Genomic DNA, 20,703 nt, shown 5'->3' on the forward strand with positions numbered 1-20,703 from the left:
TGCGAAGCAGCATTTTCTGTGTGTCCGTACATCAAAAACAAGTATGCTATGGCTCACGCTTATTGACAGTGGAAGATGATTTTTACGGTTAGTCGTGTCAGGAATCCAACCACAGATTAGCATGTTGTCCTCACAGAAACAGGCTCAGCCATCACACTGAATCAGGTAAGCTGTATATTTATGTTTCAATGTAATTAATTCTACGCACTTTAAACGCAGCAAGTAATATGTGATTGATGTTTGCGCATACATTATAATTTTGGCTCGAGGGAGTATGTACCGGGGGGGGGCGGGGGGGGTTCACAAGTGAAATTGGACAAATTTGGGCGGGCGTGTGTCCTAACCCCTGATCTACTGTATAGTAAGGGAGATGGAGTCAGATTTAATGAGTAGATTTGATGCCAACAAGAACAATTTCAGTTGAGAGTATTAAGAGTGGAAAGGGGGAGTAGGGAGTTGGGCTTATTATACATTATAGAAAAACTAGAAATTGAGTAGTAATCAACATTACACCACAAATGCTGTCGACTGAGCATAACACGTCTACACCCAGAAAATTCAATTCTGTTAAATACATCTCCATTCAGATGCTAATATGAAAGTGACCATGCGTGCAACCGTGTCACATGCTGCAGCTCATTCTTTCCGCATGATTATATTTAATTTTCTATAATTATTTTATAGATTACACTCTTTTCCATCCTGTAATCCTTTTACCTTGTTCACTCATGGACCATTTGAGAGATGGTGTAAGTATCTTAACAGCAAAATAAACAAAAACACACATCTTCTTTAGAGCCACTTTAAACGGTCACTTCAGAAGGACCAAGTGGAGATACAGCACATCCGGGCTTAAAATGACATTTTGCTTGATTGCACAGGAGTCCAGTTTGTTATCTAAAGCCTAAAAGTGCTTGGGCAAACGAGCGGAAAATGCTGGAGAGACCCCATGTAAGGGTATTAGACTCGGTTCTAGTCTGGTTGACAGAGCCAGGGAGGACCATTCACACATTTAAAGCCGATCACAGCCCTGTTGGGATAAAATACACATCCCAGGTGTTTGTGTGGTATCTTTCTCTTCCTGCTACTTTTAAAGGCATGTGCTTGTTAAAGGTGCAGTATGTAAGTTTGACACCCAGTGGTTGAACTAGGTATTGAACACCTGGTTCAAAACACACACAAACGCAGGTTGCCAGATTGACGACACCAACAGGAGTGTGCCTCACTGTCGACCCTGAAGGCTGATTTAAATCATGTTCTAATTAAAAGCAACGCACTTAAAACTGACAATGATCACCCTCAGCTACACCTCATGTGCTTTATTCAGTGTTAAATGCTAATAATGCGAGTTTGAATGGCCTTTTACCTGACGTTTATTGCCATACTACTGAAAGCAGCAGCAGATCTTGAAAATAAAATAAACCATTTGAAATTGAACTTTATATTTGTGACTCAAAACCAACACATATCAGTGATTCAGCATGTACATTTGATAATGTTAAAGAGGGTAATATTTATTAATTAGATTATAAACCTTACCATTTCGTTGGTGTGCAGTGAGTGCACTATTCTGTGCTTCTGAATGGCTGTATTTAAATTTCTGTGGTGCCTGGTGAAAACAGCCAAAGTGCATATCACTACATATCTCCTCACGTAGTGTGTTTTAGGACACAGGGTTACAATGTAACCTGCTCACCTAATGTTTGCGTTTGTAAAATTTATATTATTTGCTAATTAATAACCACCTCATGTGGAACTCTGAATCTGTGTCTCATTTTGTGTTTATCGTATACGCAGCTTTCCACCAAGGTAACCTGGGGTGCTGAAAAATAACTGGCTAAACTGGCATTGGGCGGGTTAAATGACCAAAACAAAGACAGACGTTCCGGCACAGAAAGCACATTTTCAAAGCAGAATAACTAACTTTACCATTGCTTTTCGCATAAACAAAACCTTTCACTTCCTTTTCAGCATGTTTTTTAAAATATCTTTTTTATAATTTAGAAAAGTGAAAAACAAACAGCATTTAACATTCATTAATTTATTCATTTTACTTCTGTTTAGTCCCTTTATTCATCAGGGGTCGCCACTATACTGTAATATGTAACACAAACCCATCCAATATATCACATTAAACCAGGGGTTTTCAACCTTTTTTTATTTCGGGGCCCACTTTCTCCAATCAATTTTTGAAGGCCCACATATATATATATATATATATATATATATATATATATATATATATATAGAGAGAGAGAGAGAGAGAGAGAGAGAGAGAGAGAGAGAGAGAGAGAGAGAGAGAGAAAGAGAGAGAGAGAGAGAGCATACACTGTACAATACAATAATATAGACAATACATTTGTTGTGCCTTCTATTATTTTCTATTATCAGCATTTAATAAAAAATATATAATTCTATTTCAATTTAATTATATAAAAACTATATTTATAATTCTATATGTATTTAAAAAAAACATACACAGATTCAAAAAGAACCACAGGACAACAGGGAGATTGCAAAAGACCAGCTTCTGCTTTAAACTGGACTGACTGAATATCTACTATTATATATCTACTATTCAAAAATATACAGACAAATATAAAATACAGTAGAACACCCTAAATCTATTGAAACATGTTGATCTGATAGGAGTTGAGTTCGCAGCTGGATATTATTTGGAGATCGCTGACAGAAACAGGGAACAGCTGTTCGGGGCATTTTTGCACTCTCAGCAGTGAATATTAAACCACACTGAACTGAACTAAACTGAACTTCAACTCTGAAAACTGAACTGACACTGTTTCAGTTCACTATAATCTTCTATGTGAAGCTGCTTTGACACAATCTACATCGTAAACGCTCTATAGAAATAAAGATGAATTGAATTGAATTGAACATCATCGCCAGAGCACATCTGAAGCTCATATGCAAGTTTGTTTTACATTCTATAGCAAAAACACCATTGAGCTTCGCTAGATCCTCCTGTATCCTCTAGATCAGTGGTTCCCAAACTGGGGGTCGCGACCCCTGCGGGGGTCGCAGAATAATTTCAAGGGGTCGCGAGAGTTATTTAAAAATTGTGTAATTTTCATTGATTATAATAAATATTTTGTGATTTTAAGTGAAAGCTAATATTTTCAGATTTTTAAAAAGATATTACTGATTCATAAAGTATTTAGGACACATTCGGGCAGAATGCATCTTTGTACTTGGAACGCAGCGCTCAGGAACAGTTTAAAACTGTTGTCATGTCAACTTGCCGCAGTAAACAAAGCCTTCAACGCTTGCCCCGCCTTCGCGCTCTTCTTATTGGCCCACTGCTCTAAGAACTGAACACGAATGATTGGTTAAAATCAGCTGTCAATCACTCAGTCAACGCCTCCTGTCTTCAGATGACAGGAGCTACAACCGCGAAAATGTAAAGCGCTGAAGACGAGAGAATGACAACAACACTGACAGATTTTGTCTTAGAAACACCTAAAGCTACAAATATTGGCACATCTGATTACTGATCATGTGCTGAATGTTAATCCACCAGCTATACTTATTGAAGAGTGGATAAAAGACCTCCATTGGCTTCAAGTCTGCTATGAAAATAACTAGCATTCACTGTAAAGTCTGTGGGATATCTTTTGGGATATCCGTCCGTGTATCTTTTGGTCACTCAATCATGTTATAAAAATGTCTTTTCTTGTGATACCGGGATTTCATTGAGACATATTTTCCTCACGCATGCATATTTATTTTTTTGCTTGTTAGTTTTGATTAGTGTTGATTTTCAAATGCAATAAATCTGTTTATAAAACTTGTAGTAACAGTGCGATAATTGGTGGGAGCCACTAAATTTTGGCTGGTGCGCCTACATTTTTAAAGTTAGAAGCACCAGTGTTACCAAGCAAAAATGTTAATTTCGAGCCCTGCAATCTATAGTAAATATAGTTAAAATATTGTGAACAGCTTAAAAAAGCTATTTTTATTGTTTGTATATGCTTTGGTAGTGGGGGGTCGCGAGTTCTTGACGATCTTACAATGGGGGTCGCGGGTTTAAAAGTTTGAGAACCACTGCTCTAGATCCTTGGCGCGTGTCCGTTATGAAACACTCACAGGACATTTTGTACAACTTTGATATATTAATTAGTTCACAGAAAAATACACAAAGAGAGACTTTCACTTTCACTTCAAAATAAAAGTGTGGCCAAAACATATGCTGGAATAGTTGGCGGTTCATTCCGCTGTGGCGACCACTGATAAATAAGGGACCAAGCCGAAGGAAAAATAATGAATGAATAAATAAAATTCAATTTGCTTTTTTGCCATATTTTTTACTTGTTTTATTCATCCTGCTGAAATACTGAAAACCTTTCACAGTCTAAATCAAATCAAATTTCAGTTCTACTTGTTTATTAATGAATAAACCACTTATAGAATTATTTATAACAATGCAAAATAAGAAGCAAAACCACTGCGTAATTGGCTCAACAAAACCACCTATCATCAAGCATGAATAATGGCCAAATATGTTGCACGGGCTTGACAAAAGAGCAACTGATTGCATATGTAACTCTCCCAGATAGTGGCAATCAATACTCTATTGAATAGCTAATAAAACAGCAACTAAAAGTTCTTAATCACACAGCTCGGGGGCAAACGCCCAATAAGATCAGTGAAAGGTTGACCTAGGTACAAATTGTTCATTAAATATGAAGTAGCAAAGTGTCTTTGGCTGTTTAAATACTCATTTGTACATGCCGGTTTGTCAGTATGTGTGTGTCAGCGAAAGAAAGCCTAATCTCGTCACCTAATGAGAATCTTGATACAAACACTGATGTCATGTTTGCGTTTGTTCACTGTGAGCACCTGCTCTCTAGGAGACGCGTGTCAACACAAGCTTAACGCTTCAAATTGCTCAGTGTGGAAATCTAAACATAGGCCTACTATAAGAGACTGTCTTATCTTACTAAGTCTCATTTATTCCTGTTCTGTTTAGTTTCGGGGCATAATTGGCAGCGCTAATAAAGCCAGAAATAAACAGGCCACCAAATTTTTTGTCATTATTAGCATATATTTTGGAAAGACTAAACAGACGCTCTGTCTGAACAAGGCATGCTGTGGGATGATTTTTATAAATTCATTCTTTTCCTTCGGCTTAGTCTCTATTTCAGGGGTCGCCACAGCAGAATAAACCACTAACTATTCTGACATATGCAGCGGATGCCCTTCCAGCCGCAATCCAGTACTGGGAAACACCCATACACAGTGCTTATTTTGAGCTGGATCCTTTTCTGCAAAATGGCAGATATTCGTTTTGTATTCCAGTGTTTATTTTAATGGCTCCGGCATTAACTTTTGTTTGGTAAATACCTATGTATGTGTGTGTGTGAGAGGGAGAGAATGAGAGAGAATATGAATGAGAGCAAGCGAAGGCTGAGTGGATTGTGTGTGCGCACGCACATACATGACAGTAGTCACCATGCACAAGTTAAATGGCACCTATGATGAAAATCATCTTTTGTAAGCTGTTTGGACAGAACTGTGTGCAGGTATAGTGTGTCCACAGTCATATTGGGGTGATATAAAGACGATACTTTTTTTAAATTTCTTGAGGTTAAAATAGGATCCAAATCCCTCCCATTTTAAGGCCAACCGCAACCTGATGTAGGAGTGCGGTTTCCCGCCCTTCTGAATTGATTGACAGCTGTGTATTAACATGCTCCGTAGCAACACGTATAATCATATTAAAAAGACAGGACGTGTGCAAAGCAACTGGGAATAAAAGATCTGTTCAGCTCTCTGTGATCATCAATCATCATCAAATGTGATCAAGAGTGAGTTTTAAAAGTCTAAAACATTTCTAAAACAGTGCATGTTTGTAATGACTTACAGCGATTTACTTCAGCTTTATTTTATCAGCACACTCGCATGTCAGTACAATTATAAAAGAAAACTCTTCAATCCTGGTTTGTGGATGTTAAATCGGGTTTATTTTGTACATTGTTACATGTCCATCTATTTATTTAATTTTATACTTATTTTTGCTATTTTATCGCCCTCTGAAGTTTTTTTTGCTGTTTTTATATTGATTGAGTAGATTCCTCCACACTTGCGGATCATTGACGGTCGGCGCTATAAAGCTGCAGTCACACTAGAGTTTGTGCTTGCGAAATTCTGTCGTGCGGCACTGCGAAAAGGGGCGGGATCAAACAAAATGATTAGACATTAAAAAAAGCGAGTGATTGCTCCATGTTTTAAATTTCTGTCCAGAGAGGTCATGTTTTGGTCTTCGATTGGTCTCACGCAATCATGTGAAGTGATTTCGCAGGTCAGAGTTCACCAAGCTTGAACTTTGCAATGCAGTGAACTGCGAAGCTTGTCACATGAGCTTGTGTTTCCAGTCTGACGCATTCGCGTGCGTATGAATGGAAGTCTATGGGGAGAAAAGTGCGGTGTGACCGCAGCTTTAGAGCTCATGCTGCAGTGCTTCAAGGGCGGGGACTTGAGAGGCGGTCCAGATGTGTAATTGTGCTCCTTTTGTGTTCAGCCTTTGTTCTGTTGTGTTTCCTCCACATATATAATATTATTTTGTTTGTTTATCTTAATAAATCCCCTAGACCGATCCATTTGTGTTCTTTCTCATTTGTGTTATGGCTGAGGTTGTAACATACATTAACGTAACTGATATCCATACAGCAGTGGATATTAACGTGTATCCTGTCACATTTGCATGCAAAAACAGTGCAAAGTTAAACGCACACACTGTGTGTGTACGTGAACTTTGTAACAACATTGTGTGTCATTGCAGAAAGGCTTGAATTAACTCCACATCAAACAATCATTGGGAAAATTCTTAGTATTTCTCACAACCGTTACGTGAGATCTGCTTCCTTCATGTCTGTTATCTGACGCAGCAGAGCCGGAGATTGAGGCACATTCTGACAGGCACGTGGGAACGGTGGGCAGGGAGAATTGGCATTAAAGGCACAGGCCACAAAATAACATCTACATGGTGTTCAAAGCAGAAAAACCCAACATTCTGATAGGTACAATAAATATGGGTGATGGGTGTTTTGAGCTGAAACTTTACAGACACATTCTGAAGACACAAAAGACTTAAATCTTGAAAAAGAGGTCAAATAGGTGTCCTTTAAAGCAAAAAGTCAACATTTTCAGCCAATCAGCTTTCTTATGTTTACAATCACTCTCATTACTTGGTGATTGTTTCACCCGCAGTGAGCAGTGGAAATAAATAATGGCATAGTGGCCTACCTAAATAATATTTGTATTTTCAGAATGAAAAGAGGCAGTCATGTCTATTTTCATTTTTAAAACCTGAGTAAATCTGATTTTGAGAATGATTAAACGAGATTTCGATAATATGAAACTGCGGCCGAATGGATCAGGATAGCAGGAAACAGAAGCAAAGCGATCTTGAATCAGCCAATAAACAAGACAGAAGAGATAACTGTGGGTTCTTCTTGAAGATTAGACACAGTGAGTTATTTAATTATTTATTTTTTCATTTGGCAAATAGGTGAACTGAATAGTGAGTGTTTATTCGATTTATGTTTGTAGCAACATGTTTTTATTATCCATGACTGACCTATAATGTTATATGGCACAAAATAATTAAAGACTGTTCAGAAATGTCATGCTCTTTTTTTGCACTATCACCGTTTAATGACGTCATGTTCTGGGAAAACTGAAATTGTGGGGTGGACGTTGATCACGGTAACTTATATTTGCTGGTTTTGTTCCGGGAATTATTCATTTACAAATTAAGCCCTGACGATACACACTCCTTCACACACACACACACACACACTACGGGCAATTTAGTTTACCTAATTCACCTATAGCGCATGTCTTTGGACTGTGGGGGAAACCGGAGCACTCTGAGGAAACTCACTCCAACATGGCGTGAACATTTCCACACAGAAATGCCAACTGACCCAGGACTCAAACCAGCGACCTTCTCGCTGTAAGGTGACAATGCTAACCACTGAGCCACCATGATGCCTTTTTTTTTTTCTTTTGGTAAATATTGACAATATTTAATGCATCTTCTATCACCGCACATGATTAATCTGTTACATAAAACAGGAGAGCATACATTTGCTACCATTACAGACACGTTGCAGCTGCACATTTTTTCTCCGGATGCCTGACATTTCACGTTGTATAATTTGTTTTAAATCTCAACCGGGCTGTGTTTTGGTGCCTGTGGGGTTTCTGCACCTCTTTTTCTCTGTTTAAATGTAGTGCAAGCGTGACACACCAGATGAGGTGCTGTGTCTATGCACTTTTCACAACCTGTTTCACAATCTGTCTGCTTGGCTATAACACACACCCACATACTTACACACACTACTCATCTTTGAGCTTTCCAGATATATTCCCTTTTACATTTTCTACTTGAATGTCATATTGTTTTATCCTTGCCAAATGCGTAGGAATGATTTTTTTTTTTAATATAATGTGCTTCATTATGCATTCCTGACTTGTAATGTTCACTGAAAGCTGCAGTCAGTTTAGTCTTGTGAAATTACTTCATTTAAATGATGTATTATCCTCATTTATTGTATTGTAATTGCAAATGTAGGATTTGCAGTGCACAGGTTACAAATAGCCAAGAAAATACTCATTTTTTTTAATCTGGCTCTCATCAAATGTTTAAATTACATTATAGTTGTCTACATTTACAAATGAACACAATTGTAATAAATGAGACCGCTTTGATTGAATCTATTGTTACTGACCCATTCATTTTGCTACTGAGTAGCCTTATTATGCAAACCTGCCCTCTAGAGGTCAAACATTGGAATGACCATCTTACAATTCACAGCAAATTCAGATCAAGCTCAAAGCAACCATCTCACATTCAGATATGACTGTGAAACTGCATATTTACAATCAAACAAACGTACGCACGCTTAGTCACACTGCAGGACATTTATGAAAGTGTCTCCACATGCATCATGTGTGAGTGCTTGTTTTCGCTGATGCACACAGGCAGATGCCACTGAGACTAGAATGCCAGTGAGATTTTTCACACAATGCTGAGTGTGCAGAGCCAAAAAAACATCATCAAACAGGAGAGACGAGTAATCACACTGCCAGGGTTCTTTAAGTCAACATGAAATGGTGTTTGCATACATTTTTTCCTAATCTGACATATTGCCAATAGGGATTTGTAATACTGACATAAATGATATCTCAATGTCCTTTTGGAATTGTTTTTAATAACATTCACTATTTTTAAGCTGATACTTTTGCTGTTGTTAATAAATATTATACTAAAACCAACAGTAGATGGTTGCAAGTATGTGTGTTAAAGAGTGGTTCATTAAATCAGTCATTCAAATGATTTGTTCAAAAATGCTGATTAATTTTGAAATTTATGAATGAAAACGTAAACTACTTAGTATTAACACATTGTTTCATAATCCTCTATTGGACTAATTATGGAATCATATCTAAAAATATCACTACTATTTATTTCTAGAGTATTTAAGGCTAAAATCATTTTTCATAATTTATTTTGTACATCTGACCTTTGACCTTTGTTTTAATTTGCTGTCATTTATAGCTGACTTTGTCCCATTAGGGTCAATCATTTTGAAAACTTCACACATTCAAATACATTTTCTCTGTCTAGAAAGAAATCAATCAATGTCTTAGCATTTCAGAAACATGTCAAAAACTTAATTCATATTAATTTTCTTCATATACCACTAAATTTATTTTAGAACTTATGAAACTCGAGACAGATTAAAATGCATTTTAACTCTATGGAACATGATGCAAACATGTCTTAGTGTTTCAGAAACAGTTGTTTTAGTTGTCTAACAATGTTTTAGAATTTTAAACAGTATTTAAACAATATAGTTTTGTTTCAAAATCAGTTTTCTACCGATATATTTGTAATAGCCACAGTGTGAGATGACATGTAACATTACTAAGATTTAAATTTATTGGTTAAATATCATTAGTGTTTTAAAAATTGAATTTTCTTAGTGTAACTCAGGGACGATTTTAGGATTTTTATTTTAGGGGGTAATATAAGTGTAATATTACAATTATAAGTAGTAATTTAATAGTAAGAAATTAATAAAAGTTAAAATGTTTAATATGGTAAAAAAAGAAAAACTTAATTCTCAAGTCCAACTCAAAACTCAGTTCAACAAACCTGTTTACTGTAGTAAAATACAGTTTCTATATTTAAGTAAATATTTGTTTGCATATATTAAATATATAAAACTGCCACTTTTCTAATTAAACTGAAAATTTAAATTTAAATGCATATTTTTAACCCTACAGGCTAATTCACATATTTCATGATCTGAATCACAACAATAAATACAATTTTTTTAAACACAAGACAACACATGATGTTTCTATCTTCTATCAGTTAAAATGCGTACATTCTCTAAGTGGTTCTGTCACAGTTTTAAATCCTTTCTGTGCAGGACTGTATGGTATAGTTAATGCCACATGCACTATCACAAAACATGTTTTATATTGGTAGTTAAATTTGAAATTAAAATGTTCGATAAGAGCTACTTTTTCGAGAAAACAGCTGTGATTATGAGGTGAGCACCAATGAAACAGCAGATGGGAAATCCGATGGCTCCTCCATGACATTGGGGTACAAGTGATACAAGTGTATCTATAGTAAAGAACTGAAAATAAGCAGATATTATAGGCCTAAGTTCTATCGTAATCTATTGGTAAACACATACCTTGTTCTCTCACGCTGCACAGCTGTGGTTTGCTGATCAAATGAAAAACAAAAGATGGGGAGGAGCCGAATTCTTCCGCTGTTTTCATATCAAATTTAAAGGGGACCGAGACGACAATTTAGTGTACAGTTTATGAGCTAATCACAAAAGTTTTAGGGGGGCTCAGTAGAAAAATAGGGGGGCAACGCCCAAATAGGCCTAGCAACACCCATGGTGTCATTTATAAATGACGATGCCCTATAGAGGGTTAAGTTGTTTTATGTAGCACATACAGAGTTTAAGGCAACATTATTAGCCCTCCTTTGATTTTATTTTTCTTTTTTAATTATTTCCCAAGTGATGTTGTGGAGAGCAAGAAATTTTTCACAGTTTTTCAGATAATTTTTTTTTTCTTCTGGAGAAAGTCTCATTTGTTTTATTTCGGCTAGAATTAAAGCAGTTTTTTTTTATTATTATTATTTTATGGTCAATATTATTAGCCCCCTTAAACAATGTTTTATTTGTTTGTTATTGTCAACAGCAATGCAGAGTTATGAACAGAGTTGGTGTAACATGCTCTGCATTACTGTATCCGAATGACATAATTGTGGATCGCAGTAATATAACAAATTACTTTTTAAATTTGTGTAATTTTATTACAGTTACTAAAGTCCATCTAATTGCGTTACTTACGTTACAAATCTAGTTTCTGAGGGAAAAAATTGTTCTTTTAAATCAAGTTTTCCACTGTAACGTCAGTCAAGTCTGCGTCTAAATTGCTGGAGAAGGTGAGCTGAAATGGTTGCTTTCGAGAGTGGTTGCTTCTTCAAGTGGAAATGCAGACATTATTTTAATTTCATTGAGCGTAAAAACAAAAATATTGCTGTGAATGCAGTCGCCCAGCAAGCATTTTTTGTTTTTAAAAGATTTCTAATAGATGTCTAATAGACGTCTAAACATAGTCCACTTGGCTAAATCTAATAGACGTCTAAAAATAGGCCAAAACTAGACTAGTCATCAAATAAACAGCAATGAATGACTAAACATATGAAGTCTGTCGAATCTGTCTATTTGATGACTAGTCTAGTTTTGGGCTTTTCTTAGATGTCTATTTTCACTGACAGCCCAAGTTTAGCCTGGTTTTAGCCAAGCTTTCTAGATGTCTATTAGACATCTATTAAACACAAAATTGTTTGCTGGGCTATGTCCAGTCTCTAAAGAACTTACGAGGGCTTTTAACTCGACCAGGAACTTGTTCAAGCACTTGAAAAGAAAGCATTCTACAACAATACTCATCACCATGGAGGACATCTGTGTACAAAAACATGGCGGTCCAACTCATGCTAAATGGCTAAATTGGATTTTTGTGCAGGATCAGAAGTGAAGGTATTTCTAAATGTAAAGAGCAGCGTAGTTGCTTATGGGGCCGTTCACATATTGTGTCATTTGCATGAGCAAGTTCATTATTTCCAATGGACATGTGTGGCTTGTGCGGCTTATTCAGAGCGCAGATTGAGTCTTATGAATATGTCAAGTTGCTGTGATCAACCTATTGTAATGTTTTTCAGTGAATATTAAATTACTGAAAGAGCTGCAGTATATTTGTTTGTATTTTTATAGGTATATTTTATTTTTTAAGTAACTTCAAAGTTAAGTAATTAGTAATCTGATTACTTTTTATATTAAATAATTAGTAATGAAATCAGATTACAATTTTCCAGTAGTAGTCAATAATTTGTAATCTATTACTTTTTTCAAGTAACTTACCCAACAGCCAACTCTAGTTATGGATAACATCGGACCTGATTAAATGTGCATTACTTACATGCATTACTATAAATAAATTCTCATATATTTCTTTTTCGTAACATGGTGCATTCTAGCTGCATTCTAATAGGCCTCACTACAAAATCAATAGTTTTAGTCTATTTTTGCTTTTACTCTTTTACTCTTTAATACATTTTTGCTCACTGTTTAATACTGTTTCTTGCCAAGTGAGTGACATTCTCAATCATGTCAGCTCACACATGCATAAAACAACAATATTGATATTATCAAACACTACAAACATTGCACAACCCAAGATTCCAACTCAAACAGGATTTTCAGTGAAGAATATTTGGGCATGGAGCTTTGTCCATGCCAGAGCCAGGAAGGAAGATGGAGAGGAAGGGTTACAGATAAAAGATGTCAGTGGAGAAGTAAAGTTTATTCAAGGGAACTGAAAGAATATGAAGACCACTAAGTTCAATAGAAAGCACACACACAAAAAAGATGTTTCTGATTTTTGTGTTGACTCTAAAATCAAGGCCTTTATAAAGGTCTGGGAATAATTTCTGACAGAAGAATGTAACAGGTGAGAGTGACAACAGAGAGAGTCCAACATCAAGGCTACAAGTTTAAAAGAAGCACCACAGGTGTTTCACAACCAAGACATTGCGCATTTCATTGTCATGCGTCTATTGTGTTCAGCCTCACACACAGCCAGCCTGTCTTTTAGAGCTGGAATCATAACAGAATAAACAAATTCTGGATTTAGATGATTGTTGATGTCAGCACAGGACCGATCTGCTTCAAACATTATTTGTTTTTTTTAAAGGACCTATTAAGGTGAATGTCTAAAAACAGTAAATGTGTTTTATTAACCTCTGAGGCCTTATTTACTCATCTTTTCAGCCTTTGCAATAGCCGACGTAATTGCATCTGTAATGTCTGCACCAGTGGATTGTGCCCTCCAAACATTTATATTTTTGATGCATCAGTGCACAGTCTGGAAGTCACCGTAATCTCAGTATTACTTGCTCATGTATATTTGTTTAAATTTCTAATATTGAATATATTAGTAATATTTAATATTCTAATAGAGGAAAGTAGAATCAAATGCAGGTCTATGTTTTAAATAATAACTCTGAATTGAACTGAGGTGTTCATTTTAGGCCCATATAAACTATAAAACATATATGCAAATTGATGCAGTACTATATGTAAAAACTAAATTATTATATACTATAGTTGCCTACAGCCTATAAAACAGGTCAATATTGCCTTGTTGTTTGAACCATTGAACTGCAAGTGACAGACAGAAGAAATTAATTAAAATTATATAGCCCACTTTGCAGCTTTCTTTTAAAATCTAAAAAATAGCATTGGACAGTTTCTCAGTGTTTCGCTGGTAATGTCTTTAAATAAATAATTAGGCCTTTTTAATTATTTATTTATTATTTATTTACAGTAATTGAGACATAAAATGAGATAGTAAGTGAAAAAGCTTATTTACTGACTGTCTTAGTCCTGTCACTTTAAATAACACTGTACATTTCTCTATATTTATAATAAAACACTGCTTGATTTATTTATTTATTTATTTATTTATTTATTTATTTATTTATTTATTTATGCCTACTTATTTGTATGTATGTTTGAACTTTCATTTTAGTTTTCTTTTATTTCTTTAAATTTACTTTACATAATAAATCCTTATTTTACTTAAGTTTACAATGATAATAAAGCTTGTTAACAAGTTTTTAATGATTAATTAAGGAATTATAATGCTTTGTTTGATTGTTTCTTCTTCATTAACAAGTAGCAGGGTATTTACAGCTACTGTGTAGGCTATTTCTCTCTGTCTGCATCTTGTTCCTTTGTGCTCCCTGGTGGCATAGTCGCAAACTGCGGTCATACCTAAAAGCACATGCTCATTTTGAAGTGTCACCCGCTGTATTTGATGTTCAAGGCGAATAGATTTACTGTAGATGTAATGAACAAAATATTTCAAACACTTAACAAAATATGCTTTAGTACAATTTAAAGTTAAAACCATGTTATTTAAGTTAACTAACTTAATTATGTAATCTTTGTTCTATAAGTAATGTTTTATGGATGATTACAATTAAATTAGCATTTAATGTATATGCATTTATCAATTGCTTTGAACAGCTTTTTTAAATAATACAGTTTTTCAGAAAAAGATTTAGTTGGAATAAGCAGCTTTGGTAAACCCCAAAACAACACAGAAATATAATGGTGAGAAAGTATAAATCTTCAACAGTACTGAACCGACTGAGAAAGAAAAACAGCAGGACACCCATAGGGCTGTGAATTCATGTGCAAACAATAAAGAATCAATCCATGCACATACAAACCCACAAGCAAGAACTGAGGCAGTGTTCATTTGTATGTGCACCAATCTTCAGCTCGTTCTTTATGTGCAGTACAAACAAATTCATATCAGGTCCATTCAGTGGCATCTCCTGCTGTTCTAGATGAACCTATGTTTTACATTTAAAGATACCAACTATTAATGGTGAATCTTTCATTGATAATGTACTATTTAGTAATCTTTGATGTGATGTGTTAAATCAAGATGTCTATGTTCATATTCTGACCTTTGATCTTTCTGTTTCTTTCAGAGCCATGACAGTATGGTGGACTGTTTAAGTCGAGTCATGCTGCACACAGCCGTGTCTTGCTGGCAGCCTTTGCTGGGGCTGGCCCTGGTGGCCGTGTTCGTGGGCTCCACCCTGGCCTGCCCCTCCCGCTGCGAGTGCTCCGCCCAGAGCCGATCTGTCATCTGCCACCGCAAGCGCTACACCGCCATTCCCGATGGAGTCCCAATCGAGACAAGAATCCTTGATCTCAGCAAGAATCGCATTCAGGCTGTCAACCCTGATGACTTTGCTGACTATCCACATGTAGAAGAACTGGATCTGAGTGGAAACATTATTGCCTATGTTGAGCCCGGAGCCTTCAACTTGCTCTACAGCCTCCACTCGTTGAGCTTAAAGAGCAACCGCATCAAGCTCCTCTCTCTAGGCGTCTTCACCGGCCTCTCCAATCTGACGAACCTGGATATCAGCGACAATAAGGTTGTCATTCTGGTGGACTATATGTTCCAGGACCTGCGCAACCTCAGGTCATTGGATGTCGGAGACAATGAGCTGGTTTACATCTCCCATCGGGCTTTCAGCGGACTGTTGTCTCTGGAGAGCCTGACGCTGGAGCGCTGTAACTTGACGGTGGTGCCCACAGATGCCCTGTCCCACCTGCACAACCTGGTGAGCCTACATATGCGCTACCTCACTATCAGCACTCTCCACCCCTACTCCTTTAAGAAGCTATTCCACCTCCGTCACCTAGAGATCGACAACTGGCCATCTCTAGATGTGTTCCCTGCCAATTCTCTGCATGGCCTCAATCTCACCACGCTTTCTGTCACCAACACCAACTTGTCCACTTTCCCCTACCAGGCTCTCCACCACCTGCCTTACCTCACGCACCTTAACCTTTCCTACAGTCGCATACGGACAGTGGAAGGTGGCCTGCTTCAGAACCTGGTGCGACTGCGTGAGTTGAGGTTAGCTGGATCTCATCTGGTGTCCATCGAACCCTACGCTTTCCAGGGCATCCGCTGGCTCCGCTTGCTAAACATCTCCCACAACCGCCTTGACACCCTGGAGAAGGGGGCATTTCATGCTCCTGAGGCGCTACAGGTGCTGTTGATCAACAACAACCCTTTGGTGTGTGATTGCCGACTCATGTGGTTGCTCCAGAGGCACCATTCCATCTCGTTTGGTGATACCCAGCCTGAGTGCAGCAGTCCGGAGGGCAGCCAAAGACGGCAGTCCAAGGAGTTCAAAGAGGCTCTTCTGTCCAACTATGTGACCTGCACCAAGCCCAAGATCCGTCGAAATCGGACTCAGACTGTGTCTGTGGAGGAGGGACAGTCAGCCCATTTGAATTGCAGTGCGGAGGGAACCCCGCGGCCCACTATTTCTTGGGTCTCCCCACGTAAGGTACACCTGAACAACAGGAACCACGGCAGAGTGATGGTCCACAACAATGGCTCATTGGATATCAAGGCAGTGGAAGTTCAGGACGGCGGTGTGTATGTATGCACGGCCTCCAACAGTGCAGGTAATGATACACTTATGGTATCACTGTCAGTGAAAAGCCTGGGCTCGCTGTATGCCAACAGGACCCAGCATTATACGGATACAAGCAATGCCACTGCCAACGGTACCAACCTCCCTAATGTGACCTTTGGCTTGGATCTAAAGACTATCTTAGTTTCTACAGCCATGGGCTGTTTTACATTCCTAGGAGTGGTTCTTTTCTGCTTCCTGCTCCTGTTTGTGTGGAGTCGAGGAAAAGGCAAACATAAAAACAACATTGATATTGAGTATGTGCCACGCTCCAAGTCCAATGGGACCTCCGGTGAGGAGGCGGACCAGGGTGCTGGGCCACGGCGCTTTAACATGAAAATGATTTAAGAAATTTAAAGGAATACCAGAGGGAATTTACAATGGTCTTTGTTTAACAAATTGTACCTGGAAACAGAACTCAAAGCCAGGAAACACCGCAGTCCCTAAGATTCAATCCAGGTTTTGGTTCAGTTTGACTTCACTGGATACACAAAGGGAATAATATGTGTCAATAATGAACCATTTTCGAATTTATATGAAACCCTCTTGGAAGGAGGGGATGTTCACCAACACTCCGAGACAAATTGTGTACAGAACCGATTTGTAAAATTCAAGTATTACTCTCTTATTTGCCGAGGCTCGCACATGCTTTCTCACTGCGACCAACAGATGATCGGGAATCTGTTCTCTCTCTCATTATCCTGCATATATGTACGTAATGCTCAGTTATGTATGTGTATGTTAACATGTATAAACACTTTCTTTTGTTGCATTGTTCACGAAATGCAATGAACGCCAAAATTTACATTTCCCATGTTTCGAAGGAGATACCGTACGACCAAGCCATCGTCTCACTACTCAAACTGTTTGAGAACGGAGGACAAAGGGCTTAAGCAGGTGTGAAATGTTACTCCGAGGAACGTTTGTGTGCCGTTTGTCTACCCCCATTTATTCTCCTGATCTGAAGAATATTATATTTGTTTATTATCTGGGATGAAAAAAAAGAGAGATTATTTATTAACAAAGGCCTTTGCGTTTAAACTCAATAATACAATGTGAAGATTTTCAAATAATTTAAATTCATTTTTTCTTAACTATGATTTTAATCCAAGTGTACGCATAAATTAACACAGGCCATTTTTCGGTTGTGCACTTGTCCATTTCTGTGACTCTAACCCCTTATCTGGTACAAAATACAAAATGTCTCCATTTCCATCCAAGCTACCATTATGTTTTTTCATCATTACTTTTATTTCCTTCTCTAGTAAGAAATTCTGACTTTGTTGTGGTAGTTTCTCATTTTGTTGTTGAATCATTTAGATTGTAAACAGTTCAAAGTAAAAGAAAAAATACATGTATGTGGAATAAAGAATATTGATTTGTATTCTGATGTTGTATATAGACTCACCTGCATATATACATTAGATTTAAGTGGATGTTATCACACACTGCTAAATACACCATCTCTGTGGATGTGGTATATTTCATATACTTTGAAGGACAATTTAATTACATACAACTGAACTGTTTCGCAATTAACTCTGGTATCCACAGTCTGAGGTTGATCTAAAGAAACAGAACACAGAGAATGTATATGAGGAGAACAAGTGGAGACCCGATGCTGTTGAACTGATGCTTTGCATGTATTATCTCCACAGCAGGAAGCACGTGTTATCTGGAGAAAAATCTCTAGAAAAGCTGTTAACCCTGTGACATCAGGGAAATGAGTAGGCAAGATGCATCCATCATGCCACATCCATCCTACATCCATCATGCCGGTGAACAATGTGGGGAGAAACAAGCCAGGCAAGAAAATCACAGTGCGCGATAATGCTAATTATACAAATTGACAAGGGAGAGATGTTTTTATTGCTTCCTAATTGTTAGTTAGAACTTTTGTCCTCTTTTCCTCTATCCTTGTCTTTCTCTGAAGAACGTCAGAACACAAACATATAAAGTTAGCGGAGCAAGTTGAAGTCAAGTTCATAAGGCTGTGCACTTAGCATGAAGCCACCCGTCAAAGCAGATTTCCCACCGCTGCCAAGGGAGGTCTAATTTGAGGCCCTGGTCTGTTTTGTAACTGTGTTGATTTCCCAATAGACACTGAGGGGTTACTGGCCAACATTAGGAATATTCTAATTTCTCTAATCTCAGTCAAGCCCAAAGGACCATATGCAAAAACTGTTTCACTGGCCCTTTGGTCTTCGTTATTGTGGTCCCTGCAGACAGAAAGAAGGACGCTTACACTATTGCCTGAGAAAAACGAGAATTAGGTTGACTACGGTTAATGGGTCACATGCTGCCTTTTTTCAACTCAAGGGGATTAGAAAAACTACACTACAAAACACTCGCACAACAGCACACACAGGCGTTTCTAAATTAATCATCGCTGGCCTAATAAGTCTTTTTTACAACGTCCTTTCTGACGTGTCTTACTCTAACTTTGAAGCTAAAGTTGATGTTGTTAGATATTATGCTCACCAAGCAAATCCCCTGAAAACATAATGCCTGCTTATTTATTTTTGTATTATTCCTGCTTTCTCAGTATGATTTCTCATAACAATGCCAGCATACTGATCATCTTAATATTCTTCATGCCCAATATGTATATTGTTCCTTCATATTCTTTCAGCCATTTTGATATTTTCCGCCATTTTGAATATTGATAATGCAGGCATTTATTCAACACAGGCTCATTGTGAAAACGTATCCTTGTATACGTTTCTGGAGAGAGCACATTATGTAGCCAGAGCTACGTATGGCTGCATTTGCTCTTTAAAACAAACGATATGGGGCGGTATGACGCTGCAGATAGCTTCTGTTTCTTTTCGTGCTACCAGCAGCCATAGCCACAGCCATGTCACCCTGCAGCCCAAGACCGGTTACTCCCTGAAGCTAAGCAGGGCTAAGCCTGGTTAGTGCCTGGATGGGAGACGACATGGGAAAAGTAGATTGTTGTTGGAAGGGGTGTTCGAGAGGCCAGCAGGGGGTACTCAATGCCTCAGTAAAGCTGAAGTCCTAATGCCTCAGTAAAGCTGAAGGGGACACTGTACTGTGTTATACTGTGGGCACTGTACTGGGTTATACTGTGGGCACCGTCTTTTGGATGAGACGTATAACCGAGGTCCTGACTCTCTGTGGTCATTAAAAATCCCATGGCACTTCTCATAAAGAGTAGGGGTGTAACCCTGGTGTCCTGGCCAAACTCCCTCAATCCGCCTTTACGATCATGGCCTCCCAATCATCCTCATCCACCGAATTGGCTCTATCACTGTCTCTTCACTCCACCAATAGCTGGTGTGTGGGGAGCGCACTGGCGGCATTGTCCTGTGGCTGCCGTCACATCATCCAAGTGGATGCTGCACACTGGTGATGGTGTGGAGAGACCCCCTCATGATTGTGAAGCGCTTTGGTCATACACAATATGGCCATACACAATAAATGCGCTATATAAATAAACATTACAATACATTACAGTTGATTGCTTGCATCTGTGTGGACAGCTTTTCTGTGTTACTAGTTTGCCCATTGGCTTGTCGCATACGTCGGTGGGCTTGAGACACTGAGAGGAGTTGACTCCGATGTCGGGGTTTGAGTCTGTCAAAGAACAGTTCCAGTAGGCAAGTAAAACAAAGGGCAAAAAATAAAATAAACAAGCAAATAAAAGGGTGAGAACGTGGTAAAATCTGAAAACATGGTAAAAATCAGACGAGGGTTTTTTGATCGCTTTTGGGTTTAGGGAAGGGGGGTGGGTGGGTTATCGGTCGGTCAGTCAGTCTGTCAGTCGACAGTTGCCTCTGGTGGATTTACATGAGAACAGCAAGCACAAATGGCACTCGTGAGAGAAATTTTAAATCTCAAAAATAATACACATTGGCCTCTGGTGGATTCATGAAAACAAAAGCTGCAAACAAACGAAGCTCCTGGGATGTATTTTGTGATCTCCACAAATGTATTTAGGGGTACGTATCAATAATGATTTTTGGTTGCATTTTTTATATATTTTGTACAATTTTGATGGTCTATATTTACAAATATCAAGGTCTAAAGATATTTTTTTGGTGCAT

The 20,703-nt window shown here is 37.9% G+C and overlaps 1 protein-coding gene across 1 annotated transcript in view; it reads left to right on the plus strand.

Annotated features, from left to right (window-relative positions):
* Positions 1-17,987, plus strand: part of lingo2 (leucine rich repeat and Ig domain containing 2) — a 593,792-nt gene extending 575,805 nt beyond the window's left edge. The window contains exon 5 of the mRNA XM_056471884.1: positions 15,125-17,987. Within this exon, the coding sequence (XP_056327859.1) occupies positions 15,137-16,984 (1,848 nt within the window). The 5' untranslated portion in view covers positions 15,125-15,136 and the 3' untranslated portion in view covers positions 16,985-17,987. The remainder of the gene's footprint in view (positions 1-15,124) is intronic.
* The last annotated feature ends 2,716 nt before the right edge of the window (positions 17,988-20,703 follow it).

Source organism: Danio aesculapii, chromosome 14, assembly GCF_903798145.1.
Source record: "Danio aesculapii chromosome 14, fDanAes4.1, whole genome shotgun sequence".
NCBI lineage: Eukaryota > Metazoa > Chordata > Actinopteri > Cypriniformes > Danionidae > Danio > Danio aesculapii.